Source organism: Meleagris gallopavo, chromosome 20 (assembly GCF_000146605.3).
Source record: "Meleagris gallopavo isolate NT-WF06-2002-E0010 breed Aviagen turkey brand Nicholas breeding stock chromosome 20, Turkey_5.1, whole genome shotgun sequence".
Lineage (NCBI taxonomy): Eukaryota > Metazoa > Chordata > Aves > Galliformes > Phasianidae > Meleagris > Meleagris gallopavo.
In genome coordinates, this window is record NC_015030.2 from 10,249,172 (window position 1) to 10,266,098 (window position 16,927).

General features: G+C 47.4%; 1 protein-coding gene across 1 annotated transcript in view; it reads left to right on the top strand.

The window, feature by feature from the left end:
* The first annotated feature begins 26 nt into the window (after window positions 1–26).
* The window catches only part of TMEM104 (transmembrane protein 104), a 36,916-nt gene continuing 20,015 nt past the window's right edge, over window positions 27–16,927 (top strand). The window contains exons 1-7 of the mRNA XM_010721635.3: window positions 27–199; window positions 2,027–2,148; window positions 4,048–4,129; window positions 5,064–5,166; window positions 5,568–5,648; window positions 8,828–8,927; window positions 9,713–9,821. Of these exons, the coding sequence (XP_010719937.1) occupies window positions 155–199; window positions 2,027–2,148; window positions 4,048–4,129; window positions 5,064–5,166; window positions 5,568–5,648; window positions 8,828–8,927; window positions 9,713–9,821 (642 nt within the window). The 5' untranslated portion in view covers window positions 27–154. The remainder of the gene's footprint in view (window positions 200–2,026; window positions 2,149–4,047; window positions 4,130–5,063; window positions 5,167–5,567; window positions 5,649–8,827; window positions 8,928–9,712; window positions 9,822–16,927) is intronic.

Below are 16,927 nucleotides of genomic sequence, written 5' to 3' on the forward strand. Positions count from 1 at the left end.
TGTGCGCTTCGTGCGGCGCCGCGCGCGGTAGAGCCCGGCTCTGAGCGCCCGCCGCTTCTGGCCCAGCTGACGCCGCGTTGTGATTTTCCAGGTTAACGATAGCAGAGGTTGAAAACGCCGCCCTCGTTTCTGCGGTTCTCCCAGCCGTCTCGCCATGGCCGGCGGCATCACGGATACGGGAGAGCTCTACTCTCCGTATGTGAGTACCGAGCTCGGGCTCACCGCTGCCCCGCGTGCGGCCTCAGTGCTGCCGGCTGCCTGCAAATAACAGCGCGGGCGCGCTCCTGTACCGCAAGGGCTGCTGTCTGCTGAGATGTGGTTTTGAAATGCTTTGAAAGCAGCTTTGTGTCCAATATCTCTGTGTTCTTCTGCCTGCTGCTCTTGCACTCCGCTTCCGTCAGCACAAATTGTCACGTGAAGCTTCCTTAAAAGGGGAAGCTGTCGCATGGAAATGATGCTGTTTGACTTTGAGTTTGTTTAATGTTCATCAGGTTACTGAATTCTATCTATCTGTAACTGTTCTTTCAGTAACTTTAGTTTAATCCCCCTCATTTAAAATAATCAGACACGATATTCCTGCTGTGCGACGTCCTGTGAATGCACACAGCCAGTTGCTCCTTTGCTATGTTACCAGAAACATGATTTTCATAGCCACAAGTGTTCATATAGTGTCAGCTCTTAGTTGAGTGCTTGCAAACACGTTTCCCCTTCTGAAGTGACCTCACAGACCGCTAAATGTAGAACTAGTACTGAAATCAACATTGTTGGCTTTCAAATACTCTGAAACGTTCGTCCTTATGTTAATGATTGAATTTAGAGTAATGGAGATTAGGCTACAGAAATAGGCCACAACTGGGAGAACAGAGAACAAGACAGTAACTGGGACATCTGGGCTCTAAAGGGTGGATGTCACCAACTCTTACATCGTGGTAGTGTTCCAGGAATTGCACAGAGTCTCATCTCAAAGCGTAGAGCACTCTCATGTTTCCCTGAAGATGTCCAGCTACTCCACGTACACAGCATTCCCATCTCTGCCTACTTGACCGAAGTCAGAAACACCTCAGTGCTTTATTTTAGAGTCCTTCAGTGAAGTAAGTCACAGCCCTGGGCACTTGAGCAGGAGATGTGCTGAGGAATGACAGCTGTGCTAGCTGAATGAAAAGGACTTTCTGACAAGCTGCGATGGCTGATTTTTATCCTGGGAGAACCATTGAAAGATGACTCTGCTGTGCTGTTGGTAAATGTAGGACAGGAGCTCCTGCAGGATTTCTAGGAAGTAGCCTCCCAATGTTCATTTCTCCACACTCAAAAAAATGTACTCCGATGCAGCTCTTCGCTAACTCTTTCCTCTGGAGTTTCCTCCTATATTTAAAGCAACAACAGCAAACCAACAAATGTGGGGACATTTCTTGATCCTGACTTCAGCTCAATTTACAGTCTGAGATGTCTTCTCCAGGCACACAGTTGTGTTTTTGCTCCTGACTAGAAGAAAAATGCTTGCTAGGGATGGTGAAATACTTTCCTTTCCAGAAGCACATTACCTTTTTCAGAGTGCTGATTAGCTTGCTGGTAAAATGGCAAGCAAGCTATAAATTACAGTTCTGCTTGAGTAAGTCCTAAGAATAATGGAGAATAAGGCATTCTGGAAGGGAACTTTTGTATGTAGCCATAATTAGACTGAGGTCAGAAAATAAGGAGAGACCCAAAACCGTGCTGTAGAACTCTTCTGGTAAAAGGAATGGGTTTGAAAACAAATGAAAAGCTCACGTGCTTTCTAACTTTGAAAGATAGAAAAATACTTAAAGAATTAGAAAAACAGAGAGGGGATATCAGTTTCACAAGTTTGTGCTGTAACCTGCTTTGTTTCTTTGGTTATCAGTGTCCTCCTGTGTTTATCTCTAACATGGGCTCACGCTTGTCTTGCTCGCAGTGACTGCTCTCTATTTAAGTTTCTCTGTTTGTGAGGTGATACGGATGATCTCTGGCACAGCTGTAAATTCACGCTGGATTATGTGGATGATTGCAGGTTGGTCTGGTTTACATGTTCAACCTCATTGTTGGGACAGGAGCCCTAACCATGCCAAAGGCGTTTGCAACTGCAGGGTGGCTCGTCAGCCTCGTTCTCCTGATGTTCCTGGGCTTTATGAGGTAGGATGTGAGTGTGTGTCCCAGGGCACTGGGGGTTTGGTTAGATGGAGCCGTCGCAGTGCTGAGGTCTATGCTGCTTTTCCGAGTTATCCTGTCTCCCTGCTGTTTGAGCCCTGATCTCTGCAGCTGTTTGCTTTGGACCTTATTTGGAGGGAATCTAAGCCCCATGTCTTGTCTGATGAAGACTTTTTCTCTAGTCTAGAGTCTTTTGGAAATGTCCCATGCTTGCCTGTGTCACTGATCAATTCCCTAAACGTTAACCGTGTTATAAGTTACGTAAGTTGATCTTCACTGTGATTTGCACGTGTTTTGCCTTGACTTCTGGCAGCAGTCTGGGTAGCTGTGAGTGTGTCAGGACAACAAACCCTGCACAGCTGGACCCCTTTATCCCCTTTATTGCCCTTTGTTGGGCTGAGATCTTGGAGCTGGTCTCATGACTTTCGTGCTGGCTTGCCGTGGGCTTCTGCCCAGATGTCTGCCGCCTTGCTGGAGCAGCAGGTGGAGCTGAAGACTGTTGATAGAGCAGTGATGTCCAAACAGCTTGGGATTCTCTGGTTATTAATAGAATTTCTTCTGGCTTGGATTAAAAATAAGAATAAAATCCCTCTCCTGCAGTTTGTAGAAACAGAATTTAGAAGTTTCTTTCTTATGGGTAACCAGTTCTGTCAGCTTGGATGTGCCTTTGATTTGGAGGCAGTGCTGTTGAAATCTATTAGGTGCTGCTCCATAGAGGTAGCCACGCTCAATACTAATTGTATTAATGTTTCTAAGTTCCCCACCTCAAAGCTGCATGCTTCACAGGCTTGATTAAAATGTAAACTGTGGCAGAACCAGTGACTGGTAGATTTGGAAGCAATCCCTTCAGATAGTTATTGGAAAATGTAAATTTATCTTAAGAAGTGCAGCAATAGCTGACGAGCCTTCAAGGTCAGCGGAAGAGCGCAGGCTTCCAAACCTGGCTACTAAGACCTCATCAAAATAAACTGAAAACACAGATGGAAGTATTAAGAGCCTTGGGAGCTGTGCTGCCCTGCTGCTTTCGTTCCAGTGCTGGTGCCTGTGACGGGGGGTTGGTCTCGATGATCTCTAGAGGTACCTTCCAACCCCTACAATTCTGTGTGATTCTGTGTGATTCTGTGTGACTTCCTCTTGCCCTCTGGGGACCCTTCAGTGCAAGAGGAAATTGCTAGGTGGCCCTCAGGAGAGGGCTGCTTGCCTTCATTCTGGCAAAGTTGAGCTTGATAAATGAGTCCCGTTTGTGAAACAGTGGGAAACCACTTTAAAGCCTTAAATAAGATTAATTTGACTTTTTTTATTACAGGACCGTTTAGCTGAGATAATGACATTCCTTCCATGGATGCTGTAACAGTGCCCCTGCACCGCGGGGCCCGCAGCGAGCTGTGTGCGGCCACAAGTGGTCTCCCCCCCGTCCTGTGTGCTGCTTTGCTCCTGATGCCATCTGCCACAGTCTTTAGGGTGGTGTCCTACCTTTCCAAAGGCTTAGTGGATAAACTTTGTGATAATATTGTGCTGCTCTTAGGCCCTAAAATTCCTAAAAGAGGGAAGGAAGCTTGCTTTCTAACGAAGGAAAAGCTCTTTTTTTACTTCCTAACACCACTAGCAAGGAGTTTTCCAGATGCTTAGTATCTCCTTATATCTAAAGAAACATGAATTTTTTTTTACTGCATTTTTTCTGTGGTTAAACACCCTCTCTTCAACAAGAGAAGGTAGCAGCACTGATGCTGATGAAATTCCTTATGAAACAGGCAGTGTGTAGGGGGGTGAGGTTGGTGGAAATAGCTTTGTTTGGTTTGTTTACTCCTGCAAACAATGAAAATTACTTTCATTTCAGCAGTAGTGCTTGACTATGGTTGGTATTAACTGAATCTCTCTCTCAAGCTATATGACTACTACTTTTGTGGTGGAAGCCATGGCTGCTGCAAATGCCCAGCTGCGATGGAAGAGAATGGAAAAACGCAAGGTTTGTGTGGGGTTTAATTTTCCATTTTTCTGGAGTTCTGTTGTCACAGAAGGGTTGCCTGAGATTCCTCCGTGTCTTTGCCTCGCTTCATTAGTAACTCCATTAAAGGAATAAATTTCTACTCTACTTAACTTTGCCCTGCAAAATATGGCTGTTAGTTCCCTGTGGGGTTGCTCGTTAAAGACAGGATTTTCTGCTCCAGCTTTGAAAAATCCCTTGTGCTGCTCACATCTCTTACTGATTGTGCTCTCCTTGCCCTGAAGCGTTGCTCAGTGAGTGTGGAGAGGTGGCAGCCAATATAGTGGTGCCATTTGGAGTGTCTATAAATCCTTGCTTATCTCAGGTCATTTAACTGGGACAGGCAGGAATGTCCTTGCTGCCAGTAAGGATGTATTCTAGGGAGTGGACGGTCCTGAAGAATGTCCTTGCTGTAAAATTGACTTGTGGCTTTTTGGATTCTGGTGTTAGTGGCTTTTCTGGGTCTGGGCAAGGTATAATTGCACTGATTTAGGTTCCTGCCTGTCTGTTAGTGGGCTGGAGTTATGAGATGGGCGTTTCTGCTCTGGCTGTGGCAATAAAAATGGTAGGACTTTTTTTTAACCAGTTCTGCAACTCTGTGGATCTGACAAGTTTTTTACCTGCTTGTGTCACATGTCACAGTGTGTATTGGACGTGTCGCTGTGCGTGAGACCTGCTAGCACAGCAGAGTGTCACTCACCTTAGCCTGCTCTGCTAGTACTCATTTCTGCTCTCTGCAGCATCCCAGGCGTGGGCTACGAGCTCCCTGGCATTGCTGCTGTTTGCTGGCCTGTCCTGCCCAGCCCTGTTGGGGATCTTTGAGATACTGGAAGTGAGACCACGGTGCTGGTGATGCTGTAACTCTTGTTGTGTTAGAGGAAATGTCAGCAGTGGTCTGGCTGATCTCTTCTTCCAGGAGGATGATGAGGATGAGGATTCTTCTTCTGGAGTGTCTGACAGTGATGTTCTCCTCCGAGATGGCTATGAGCGAGCAGAGACACGGCCCATCCTGTCAGTTCGTAAGTCCCTGCTTTGTGCTTTGACACCTTGTCTTTGCAGACTGCGTTCCGGTGGGCTCTGGGAAGTGAAGTAGGGCTTTTCTGTCCATTTTGCCCTTAGTTCTGTATATTTGCATCCCAAAGTCCTTAGCACTTGCAAGATAAGATTCATTGAGAATTCAGTTTACCTTCTGCAGTCTGATAAAGATCTTTTCTTTCTAAGTCACTAAGATGAAGGTGCCTTACTTTGAAAACACTTTGACTTCAGCAGTCATTGGACCACTGACCCTGCAGCTGTGCAGTGGTAGATGGTACATACCGACCTTCATGCTGTTCATAGAGCTGCTTGAGTGTCTTCAGGTAGCCTGCCTCTGGGTTTATTGGAGGACATGGTTGAAGCACTTCTTGTTTTTAACTTTCAGAGAGACGCGGATCACCAAATATCTTTGAAATCACAGAAAGAGTGGAGATGGGCCAGATGGCTTCCATGTTCTTCAATAAAGGTAAGTGATTCGTGTTTTTAAGTCCTTTCTGGTCCTGCTGTGTATTGTGTACATGTCTTTTCCTCAAATCTGAGTGCTCCTCAGTGTGGACTTGCACCCTGAGTTTCAGCTGTATACAGCAGTGGAGGTCACTAGTTCCATCTTGGTAGCACCTGAGAACAAGATGTTTGGTCCTCCGTGAGCCCCGTAAGCCTCAATCTGAAGGATAGGAGGCTTCTGGGGAGAGTTCCTAGGAACTACATGTCTGGTGGGAGGCTGTCACCAAGAGAGCTGCGAGGGTATGAGCTGCTGGGTTGGAAAGGTTTCCTGGTGAGCATATGGTAGGCAGTTGTCTTTTTTGCCGTTAAGTATCTTTGGTTGTATGTTAGGGAGCAAGCTTGTACCTACACTGTGATAAAGCCATATCCATTGCTGTGTGTAATAGAAATGCAAGCTACAATTGTGAAACTTGGTGAAGAGTGCACTTGAAATGGTGGCAGAGCCAGAAAATCATCAGACATTATAGATGTGCGATTTTGAGCCTGTCAGGCCCCATTTCTTGTGGAAAGTAACATTTTCTCTCTTTCACTGGCCACCCTACAAAGACGTGGGCTGTTTTACTCCGCTGCATTATGTCATCTTTATACCAGTGTAAGACTCTTTCCTCTGAGGGACAGCTGGGCTTTAGGAGTGTACATTATTGCTGGTTTTCGGAGTCTGGTTGAAAATAAACTTGATTTCCCTGTGTGTTCCTTCTGGGCCTTTGTAAGCTTTGGTCACTCAGGCATCAAAATCCACACTGAATCAGAGTGCTACTTTTCTCTTACAGAGGAAGAGAGGTGACTTGTCTGTGTGCTGGAGATCTAGAAGCATCCTGTTCCTAATATTGCCTGTTGTACTGAGGTCCCCTGAATTTGGATGAGTTTTCTTGTGTTCCTTGCCATCTGTAAAGCGCTGCAGATGCTTCCCTATCCCTCAGCAGGATCTGAGGAGTAGTAGTATTTAGGTCTTGCTTTGAAAGAAAGCATAATGTGGCTTATCTGTCACTGGGCATTCGGCTGTAGAGGCTTGCTCAGCTGCTGACAGGCTGGTGGAACACAGGTAAGCAAGCTTCAGAAGGCTCTTCTCATGTGCTTCAGGAGGGCGTGAGGATGACCCCTCAGGAGGGCCAGGTGTTAGAATATTGCCTGCCTTGGTGCTAGAGGCTGCTCAGCCAGTAGAGGGTGCTGGAAATACGCAGCCTGGTGCTGGTAAACGTTTGCTAGCAAAGTGATGTAAACTGCTTAGTGTTCTGGATGTTAATCCCTCTTCTTAACGTTGCTTTAGCGAGTGAGCTGATTTTTGTGTTAAGGATCTTCCCTTGGACCAACTCAGCCCAGTGCCGAGGGATGAATCTCTGCAAGAAGTCAGCTGGAACAGCAGCAGACCACAGCTTGAAACGTAGCTTGTGAGAGGAGGTGACACCTGAGCACAGTGAAGGGTCTGGGGCGGCTGTAACTCACTTGCTGCTTTGCCTTCCTCTGTCCTTAGCAACGGGCTGTTGCTGAGCCTCGTTCAGACACACTTTCTGGTCTGCTGTGCAGTTGCAAGAAGGGATGAGTGAAGTACCTCCCTCTGCAGATCCTTGTGAGCTGCTTTCTGCTGAGGGTTTCACAGAAAGGCCCTGATGAGGACAATTGCTCAGTGACCAGTTGCTGCTGCTTAGTGCTGAGGAACTGGGCCACGCTTGGGAAGTCCTGGCTCCAAGCACCAACCTCTGCACTCTGATGGCTACCAAATGACTGAGTGGGTTTTTCCCACAACGTGCAAAGTGTAGATACAAAACCAAGGCCTCTGTGTCTGTGCAGCCTTCAGAGAGAAGGCTGATGAAGGCTTTGCAACAGACCTTAAAGCCTGATATCTATCCTCCTCTGTTCTTTTTTCTTGCTTTTTTTTCCTTAAACAATCTGACAGGAGTTGAATCTGCAGTCCTGGGAGGTAAGCTGGGGATAAATCTCCATCTCAGACTGTCTGCTTTCTTAAAGGGAGCTGGTCAGCTTAGGCTGTGATGGTATGTATGCTCTTTCAAAAGAGCTGGCTCTGAAGGACTGCTTTTTGGTGTGGTGCATTTTTATTTTTTTAATTTGCAGTGTTGGGTGCTTTCTTCTGGGACCGAGCAGTCATTTATTGCAGTAATGGATTTTGGACGCATCTATCATGCTGTATCCCCACAGGAAGTCATCGATTTTCCCATTTTTTGTCTAGTAATGAAAGTATTGATTAGGGAGGATCAGTAGCAGTTTATAAAAGAATTGGCAATAAAGTCTTCCTGCCTTTGCAGGGGATGAGCTTTGTGAGAGGGCTGTCATCTGGGCTTCCCACCGGCGGTGTTGCAGCAGGGGTGCAGTGTGTGCTGGTGGATACCTGGCGCTGCAGCTGCAGCACGGCGTGTTGAGTGAGCCTTAATACCTCCAGGGAATATCTGAGACCTGGCGTCAGTAGCAGACCCCCAAATCAGAATCTGTTCCAAGTCTGTTCCCGTGCTTGGTGGATCTCGTGATATCTGTCATACATCAGATACTTGTTGTAACATCCAACCCTTCGTAATGGAAATTGGAGAAAGCTGATGGTAACTTGCTGTCGTCTTCAGAATGATGCAGACTCCGTAGCTGTGCAGTCATCCAGAATCTTTCATAGAGCTGAGGGGGATAAAAACAAAGGGGAACCTATAAGAAATTGTCTGACTATATGTGGAGGGGGAATGTGATGGCAAAACACGTGGTGAAACGTTGGGGCTCTCTTGAAAGAACGGAATCCAAGAGTCTCATCAGTCATCTCTGATTTCAGCTGCTGATTTCAGCTCTCCATGCCAGTGTCTCCCTGAGTCCAGGCAAGGCTGTTCTGTGTATCCCATGTAAGATGTTCTTATTCTCACAGTTAAATGCAGAGCAGACTTAAGAAAACAAAACACTGGGGAGCAGGAGGAGTGTTTTTTGTAACACTGGGGCTGCAGGTATCAGTTCCTATCAGTTCTTGAGCTGCAACAAAGTTCCCTGTGCTGCTGATGTGACCCTTGTGTGGAGCTTGCTGCAGAAGTAAACCGTGGAGGGAAATTGTGATTTCAAGACCTTGAAACAGTTCTGTGGAGTGTTAATTTAGAGTGCAAAGTTCAAGAATCCCTGTGTACTGTATGTCAGTAGAAATATTTCCTTTTCCTGCAGTGGGTGTCAATCTCTTCTATTTCTGCATAATTATCTACCTGTATGGGGACCTGGCAATCTATGCAGCGGCTGTACCAGTCTCCCTCATGCAGGTGACCTGGTAAGTGTGCTCACTGCTGTGCAGTTATGCAGTACCAGAAATGAGGGCAGGGTTTGGTTTTGATGGGATGATAAGTCAGACTGGGATCAGCTCTGCCTCCTGAGGACTGGAGCAGACAAATGACTCAATGACTCGAGGCTGGGAAGGCGAAGCTGCCACATACAAGAGCTGCTCCAAGTTTAGCTGTTGTTGGATGTCTGAAAAGCACCTGACCTGATTTCCTCAGTCCTCAGCTGTGAAGTACTGCTAACTTCTGCACCTTGCAGACATGGGACTCATTGTTCTCTGGTTTGATTGCTGTTCCCTGTGCAGTATTTTACCTTCTGTGTCTCTGGTTATGAGCTGAGAAGTGTGGTGCTTATCAACCCTGTGATCATTGTGACACTACTTGTCTCAGGCCCAGAGCTCACTGGGTAAAGGCATCCAATTTCTTTCTGCTAAAAAATAACCAGTGAAGGAGAGTAGTTGGATTGAATCTGGGCTGGGCTGCTCCTGGTCTCAAGACTTGGAAATGGAAAAGTTTGGTGACCCTTATGTGAGCTTGAAATTTGCTAATTCTGGGTTTCGAAGTGTCTGGGGGCAATCAAAGGGTTTGCCTTTAAATGCATAGTATTCAGTGACTTGCTGTTACATAGTCCAGAAATTGAGGAGTGCATGCCCTCGTGGAGGGGGGAGAAACATACAGGTTGGGCCTGTGACCGTTCCTCTTTCGTGAATGCAGTGAAGGGGAAGGCATCTGCTGGGAATTAATTACTGTCTTTTGTTTCTCCCTCCTCCTTTTCCAGCAGTGCCATTGGCAACCATTCTTGCAATGTTGGAGATGGCACAAAGTATAATGATACAGACAAGTGCTGGGGGCCAATTCGAAGGATTGATGCTTACAGGCTGTATCTGGTGAGTTTCTGAAACTGGTATGACCTTTATTTCCCTTAAAATTTCCTTTCTGCTGGGTAGGGTTCTTTTCCTTGAGATAATGTGCATGGAGTAACAGAGAATGTAAAGCTTCCAGTTCAGTCTGGCCTTGTTGGCCAAACACTTCCTCTCTAACATGCGTGACGTGGCTGTGTTGTAGTTGGCTCATCATTAGAATAATCCTTCTGATCTGAAGTAGAGTTCTGTTCTTGATGTTTCGTATTATGTTGCCTAAGTGGGTGATGTGTTTGTGCCAAAGGGGTGTCTTTAGTGGCTGGCTGATGTAGTTGTTTTGAGATAGTTGTTCTCAATATACTCAAGTGTGTTCACCTCCTTTGAGTGCATTCTTTACGTGAATAAAATTGTTTACACTGCTGGAAAATCTGCTTTTTGAGAGGTGAGAGGTAAACAGACCACTTAACATCAGTGCTATGTGCTGCTTTATAATAGCTTGCTGTCTCCTTCAGGATTCTTCATAGCATCTCTTACTGTGCTGTGGTTCTGCTGTGAAGCCACGGGTTTCCCAGAGGATGACAAACACTGCTTGAGTCGTGTTTGGCAAAAGTTGAGCGCTCAAACCTAGAGATAAGTGTTAGCAGAGCAAAATGAGGAGAAGGTGTATAAGCAATGCCTCGTGTGGGTTTTGGACGGTGGTGTTAGAGGTCTCAGAGGGAATTTTAAGAAGAAAGAGCAAGGAGTCTGTGTACGGAGATGCCTGTGTGTGAGAGAAATCCAGGGGCAAAGACTGTGTGCAGCCATTTAGCAGTCGCTACGTTTGGACATGCAGCAGATCACATCTGTGTGCTGTTGTAGCATTATTGCAAAAGTAAGAGCTGGGATTCAGGAGTATTACTGAATGTCAAAGCCCAGTTAATTATTTAAGAGAAAGATTATTGCTTTATTAAATTGTCTTGATCTCCTTCCTTAAAATTTCCACAAGAAGATTGAGGATTTCTTCCCTGAATCTCAATAACTCTGCCTGACCCAGCAGAATGAGCTAGTCAGAGAAAGCAGACGTGTGTTAATTATTGCCCGTGTCTCTCAGATATTATGTCTATAATTCATGAAGATAATTGTTAAGACCTGAAAAATTAAAAAAACCCCCCACAAAAAACCAACAAAAGGAAGCAGTGGATGTGCTGTCTGAGTACACAGCCCTCGGAGGCACGTTTCCCTGTTTGTCTCCTTGTGTGGATTTGGAGAATAAATATCTGCAGAGTCTTTTGGTAGCGGTTAATCCTTCTGCCCTGTAATTGAGCGGAGGGTTTCAGTGCCTTTGTGCTCCTTCTTACGAGTGGGATGGATTGCTTGTGGGAGAGAATAAGTCTGTGGTGGATTACTGGGGGGAGGGTTGTCCCAGGGTCACTGCGATCAGCAGGCTGCCGGTATCAGCGTTACCTCTGAGCTGTGTGGGGTTTTGGGGGCTTAGTGGTCCATAAAGGATGATGTGGGAGCAAAATGAGAGGTCTGACAAATATTTCTTGGATATATAAGCAAGGCTCCAGTGTTCTCTCCCTGTTCTTTCTAGCACAGGGAACTGTGACTGTCTTCAAACTGTCTGAGCTTCTTATGTATAGAAGTGGAGTCTTGAACATGCAGGAGAAGCTGCAACCTGGCTGTCTGTGGGGGAAAAGAGACTGCAGGTGTGAGGTGGGGTGCGATGCACCAAGAGCATCTTACTTGGTTTTGGTCCTGTGGAATCGCATATTTGGAGAACTTGCTCTGTTTTCTTGGCCTTCATTTTCTTTTTAACATTTTCTTTTGTTGGAATAATTCTGCCTCCAGTTTCAGTGGACGAAGAAAGTCTCTTTTTGCAGGCGAAGCTCCCCCATGACAAGGGGACAGATGAACCCCGTGATCCCAAGAGAAAGCGTGTGAGGTTTTGGATCAGCCCTTCTGTCCCGCCGCCTGCCTCTGCTCCTCTCTCTGTGTCCCAGTGCTGTGTGTAGGTTTGGGGCAGCGCGGGGGGCGATGCTATCTAGAATCTGTTCCCTCTGAAGCAGGTCTCTGGATGTAGTGCTCTATCTCTTACCATGTGCACAGCCCCCAGAAGCCCAGTTTTGGACTATTTGAGGTTTTCTGCAAAAATGGTGCCAATAGCTCTCTTGTGCCAAGTGCCTCCAGTCTGCCAAGGATCTGTCCTGCCTTCATCCTATTGACTCTTTTTCTCCCGTCACTGGCTTCTTTTTAATAACGAGGGCAACAAAAACTATTTTAAACATCGACTCTTCAGCTGCAGGGAGAAAGGAAGAATGACTGATGTAAAAATCCTATTTCATGGTTTATTGTCCCAAAAAGCCACTGGAAGCGGTCTCTGCTCTGATCACTGCGAATGGGAGCTGAAGAACATACATAATGAGAATATTTAGACAGATTAAAGCCTTCTCCTGAGACTTGCTCGTCTGCGCAGCATCTTTATTGCTGCTCCAAATTTTCTCACCTAAGTGTGTCTGCGGAGTCCTCAGAGGCCACCGGACCCCTATTAACCTTTGTCTGAGCAAATGGTTGTCTTGCTACTTGTTTGTAAATTGCCTCGGAAAATAAGGGCTTACAAAGTAAATAAGTGGAGGCGAGTGGAGGAAATACTGAAATAATCTCTTGTTCCCAACCCATCTCTTGCTGCTGCTTTTTGCCTCCCCTTTGCACCTCAGGAGTCCTGGAAGGTCTGAAGGCTTTGCAGGGCGCTTCCAAGCCTGGCAGGGCCAGAGCATGCAGGGCCAGTCGGATGGGGGGAAGGCACGTGTCTCATGGCCCAGGGACACTGCTGAAGGCAAGCACTGATTACAGTTGAAGCAGATCGATGGGTTTCTAGCTCTGCTTCCGATCATCCAACGCTGTCGTGCTCCTGGTAGCTGAGTCCTGAGTCCCTTGGCTGTTCGAGTGCCAGTGCTAAGGGCAGCATTCCGTCCTCTGTGCTGGATTCATGCTTCAGTGCAGTTTCTTAATCATCCTCTCTGTAAGGTCAGCTGAGTGTCTTCTGTGTAGGGGCAGCGGGTTTAAGTTTCAGATCTCTCTTCTAGAAGACTTCTGGTCTTTCTGTTGCAGTTTCTAGAAAGCAAATACTGAAATAAAAGACTTAATCCTGGGAATCAGCAGCCATTCAGAGCGTCTGATCCAAAATGCTTTCACGACCTGGCAAGCAGTGCCCTTCTGCACCGGGGCAGCGTTGTAGCTAAAATCTCCACTCTCACTCAACCCTCCTTTCCTGGCAGTTTGGGATGCGGTGTCTTCCCACAGTGGGAAGGAAACGGCTTATTCTCAGGGGGAGCCATACAGCTTTTGGGAAGGAGGCACTGGCGCGGGTGCCCCGGTAGCCTGGCTCAGTCGTGTGTCAGAGCTAGCAGTGCATCTGTTCTGTCTGAGTCTCTGCTGGTTTTGTAGCTGATTGGGAAAGGGACGCGGCATCCGCTTTTACAGGTTCGCAGATGCTGCAGCATCGCAGGCAGCCCAGCGGGTGTGGGCAGGGCGGAGATGGGAGCGCAGATGGTTTAATGGAGATTATCCCAGTCGGAAACGTGCTTTGCAGTGACTAAAATGAGCGAGCTCGCCGGCACTTACCATCCCTCATCAGAAGGGGACAATGTCACCCCAGCCTGGCGCTCTGATCCGAATGCCGGGCTGCCGGAGCGGGGCTGGGCTGCAGCCACGTGAGGCCGCGCAGGGGGGCAGGAGGTGGGATGAGGACACGTAGCATTGCTTGGTGCCAGCAGAACTTAATCGGCAAATGCGAAGGCTGAGCTGATAAGTGTTGATGGCGGTCTGTCTCCATGTGCCCGGCGCGGTGCTGCCTTCCCGGCCCCCTCGGCTGCAGGCGGGAGCTCCCTGCTTTGTGCCTCAGGTTCTCCTCGCTGGTGCGCTGCATGTGAGCGTGCTCCTCCTGCACTGTGCGCAGGTACCCAGAACTTTTATCACCTGAACCTCCCAGTGGTTTTGAGGGACCCCTCGCAGCGATACTCAAACATCCGTGCTTGATGTAAAGCATCTCTGGCCAACTGGGAGTTGAAGAAGCGGAGTGGAGCAATGCTGCAAATCGAGTGCATTTCCCAAGGACACCTGGGTTTGCTCCGCTCGGTCTCTTTGCAGCAAGTGCTTCTCCTCTGGCCTGCCTTCCTCAGCTGTGCCCTGCAGCAGCATCCGGCAGTAAATGGGTCACAGCTGCTGCCTCCTGGATATTTATTCTTACAGGTTGCGCTGTCTAGAGCCCTTGAGAACCAGCAGTGGTGAAGGTAGCTGCTTCGGAGGCAGGTGAGATGTCTGGAGCAGAAAGGGCTGATATCACAGCACGTCAGTGAAGGTTTGGGATGCCTTGAGCTCCCAGGGTAGGCTAGGGGAAGGGAAAGCAGGCTGCTGGAAGCCCACCTACTGGTAGGAAGCCATCATCTTGTTTAAACAAATCTCTCAAGCTGTGGTGTTACAGCTTACAGTGAGGATAAGGATGCAGCTGGGATGCTGTTAGCACGTTACCCAGTGTATTGTACAATAAGTCCTTCACAGTAAGACCTTCTTGCCAGATTTATTATGTTATATTCTCCACCACAAACATTCTAATGTTTTTTATTATGATACTGGTACGGAAACAGAAACAAATGTGCAAAAATGACTACTGCCTCTATGCGTAAATCCTGTTCTGAAAGCTTTGAAAGCAAGGAATCTCCTCCAAAGCATCCACAGTACTGTGCCATTTCTGTATGCACAGGCACCTGGGCTTTGAGCTGTTACTGGGGCAGGAGAGGAACTAGTGCTGCATTAAGCATAAATATCAGTAACCCTAACTGTTTGTTACAGATGCCTCAAAAATACAGCTTTGCTTGGCTGTAAGCCTGGTCCTGAGGGCTGATTGAAGTCCTCTCATGGCTCCCAGCTAGTCAGCTTCTGGAAAAGGAGGTCGGTTAGTTACTTTTCTTTGAGGAAGGATAGGAGCCAATTCTGTTTAAAATAAATGGTGCCTGGGTGTGGAATAGGAAGGCAATTCTCAGCATTCTTATTGTGAAACTAATATGGTTGAAATTGGCGCACAGCCTTGTTAATATGGCATAAATCCTGTCTCCTTCATCCTGGTCTGTTCTTCTTCTGTGGGCTTGTCAATAAATCCTCTCAATTGCTCACTCATCATGTGGCTCTGGCAGACAAACCAGCTGTTTCAGAGAGTTTCCCAAATACTTTCTGTTTCCTAATGCTAGGGGGACTTCAGGTAGTAGCTGGTCTTACAAGTAAGAGGTTTTCCCTGGCCTGACAGGAGGAGTGGCTGAAAGGAGCATAGCGTTGTGAAGGTGGAATATAGACTTGTTTGGTGACGCAGAGATCAGCTTCTGGTGTGTGGGTGGGTTTTTGTTGTGGTTGGTCTGACCTTTTTGTAACCAATTGAATTTGGACTAAAAGAAACATCTGGTAGAAGGCACGTCTCCCTGATGCTGCAGCTGGGGAGGAGAGCAGCCTTTGGTATAATGGAGGAGAAACTGCAAGATTGAAGCAACTAACTTTAAAGGATTAGCTTGTCTCTTTTCACAGCAAAATCAATAGTGCAGGGGACTGAAATGTGTGTTCTGCACAGAGCTGTCTGCCCACCTCGTGGCTGCAAGGACCCTGTGGGAGGAAGGAGTGCTGCTGGGCTGCTTCCTGTGTGCAGACGCTGGCTGTGTGCCTGGCCAGATGTGCTGCAGGCACCACCAGCCCAAGGGAAGCCCTGGTGTGACTGGTAGAGGCCACTGGTGAGCTCACATGCTTTGCTCCCACATACAGGAACATTCTGCACACTTCAGTGCCTGACTGGGCTTATGTGATGATGCATGGTGGGTATAAGCCTTAGCAGCAAATCCTAACAACAACAAACCGGGTAAAGAAGTAGCTCTGGACGTCTGTTTGCTTTTGTGCACTTCTGCAGTTCTGAATTTGTAGAAGCCGTTTATTGTGTTTGAACTACAGCCCTTGCTGCCCAGCAGAGACATTCCCAGCAAGGCTGAGAGGCCACACTGCTGCTCTTCCAAATAAAGCTGTCCTTGCAGTCAGCTCACCTGGGTAGCAAGGCGCCAAAGCCCACGCTGTTCTCTGGGTATTGGAGCCCAGTCTCTCCTAAATGGGGCAGGTGTCAGAACTGACAGCTGTTTGTGAGCACCGGCTCTCTGCACGGGTTGGAAGGGTTTTAAAAGGGCCTTTTAAAATCCCTGTTCTGGGCTGGTCCAGGAGGTTCCCTGATCTGTCAGTTTGGGAAAGTTATAAATGCTTTCCCCTGTGCAGTGTTATTTTGTGCAGTGGTAGTGACAACATCCTGAAGCCCGGGGCTGGATGGACCTGTTCAGCTGACTGAGCACTACCCTGGGAGGTTCAATGCAGGCCTTTTTTTCAACAGCATATTTTCCAGTGTTTTGTTTGGTGTTTTAACACCAGTCTTGTTTCAAAACAGAGCTCCGACCTTGCTGCCTGCCTGGCTTCATCAGCGTTTTCATCAAGTAAGGCAGCAGTCCTGATCTTTCCTCCACTGAAATTTTCATTAATTCCCTAATATACAGATAGAAATTACCAGGCTGCAGAACTGTGTGGTTATGCCACTCCAAATGTTGCCAGAGGCAGCGGAGGGAAGAAGCTCTGAACAGAATGATATCTCTTTAGGCTCCTAAATAAGTCTACAACTTCTTAACATCCTCCTAAATTGCACATTATGTCTGGTTGAGATCACTGACGTTCTTGTCCAAAAATGTGGATTTTTGGACTACATCAGCAAATCCCACACGTGGCTCATGCTTCTGTAAGCAGGACTATAAATACAAATAATGCAGCTGGGATTTATCTTGTAAGTTGAACTCGGTATAATACTCTCAGGCAGATCTGATCTCTGAAGCCTGTTGCACCAGCTCGGTGCGTGCTGCAAGGCTCAGGCAAAGCAGCAGGCTGGCAGTAAGCAGACTGCCTGCTTGCCCCGGGCGACGTGGCTTTCTCTTGCTTTTGTGCTGCTGCAGAGTAGTTAAAGCTGGGACATTTCCTTTTCCTCCAAGCAATTCCTGCCTGACAATGCACAGTGATTGGGATGATGCTATCCGTGAAATTGCATCCTCGGGGCAGCTGGAGAATTCTGTGAAATTCAAGAAGTTCCC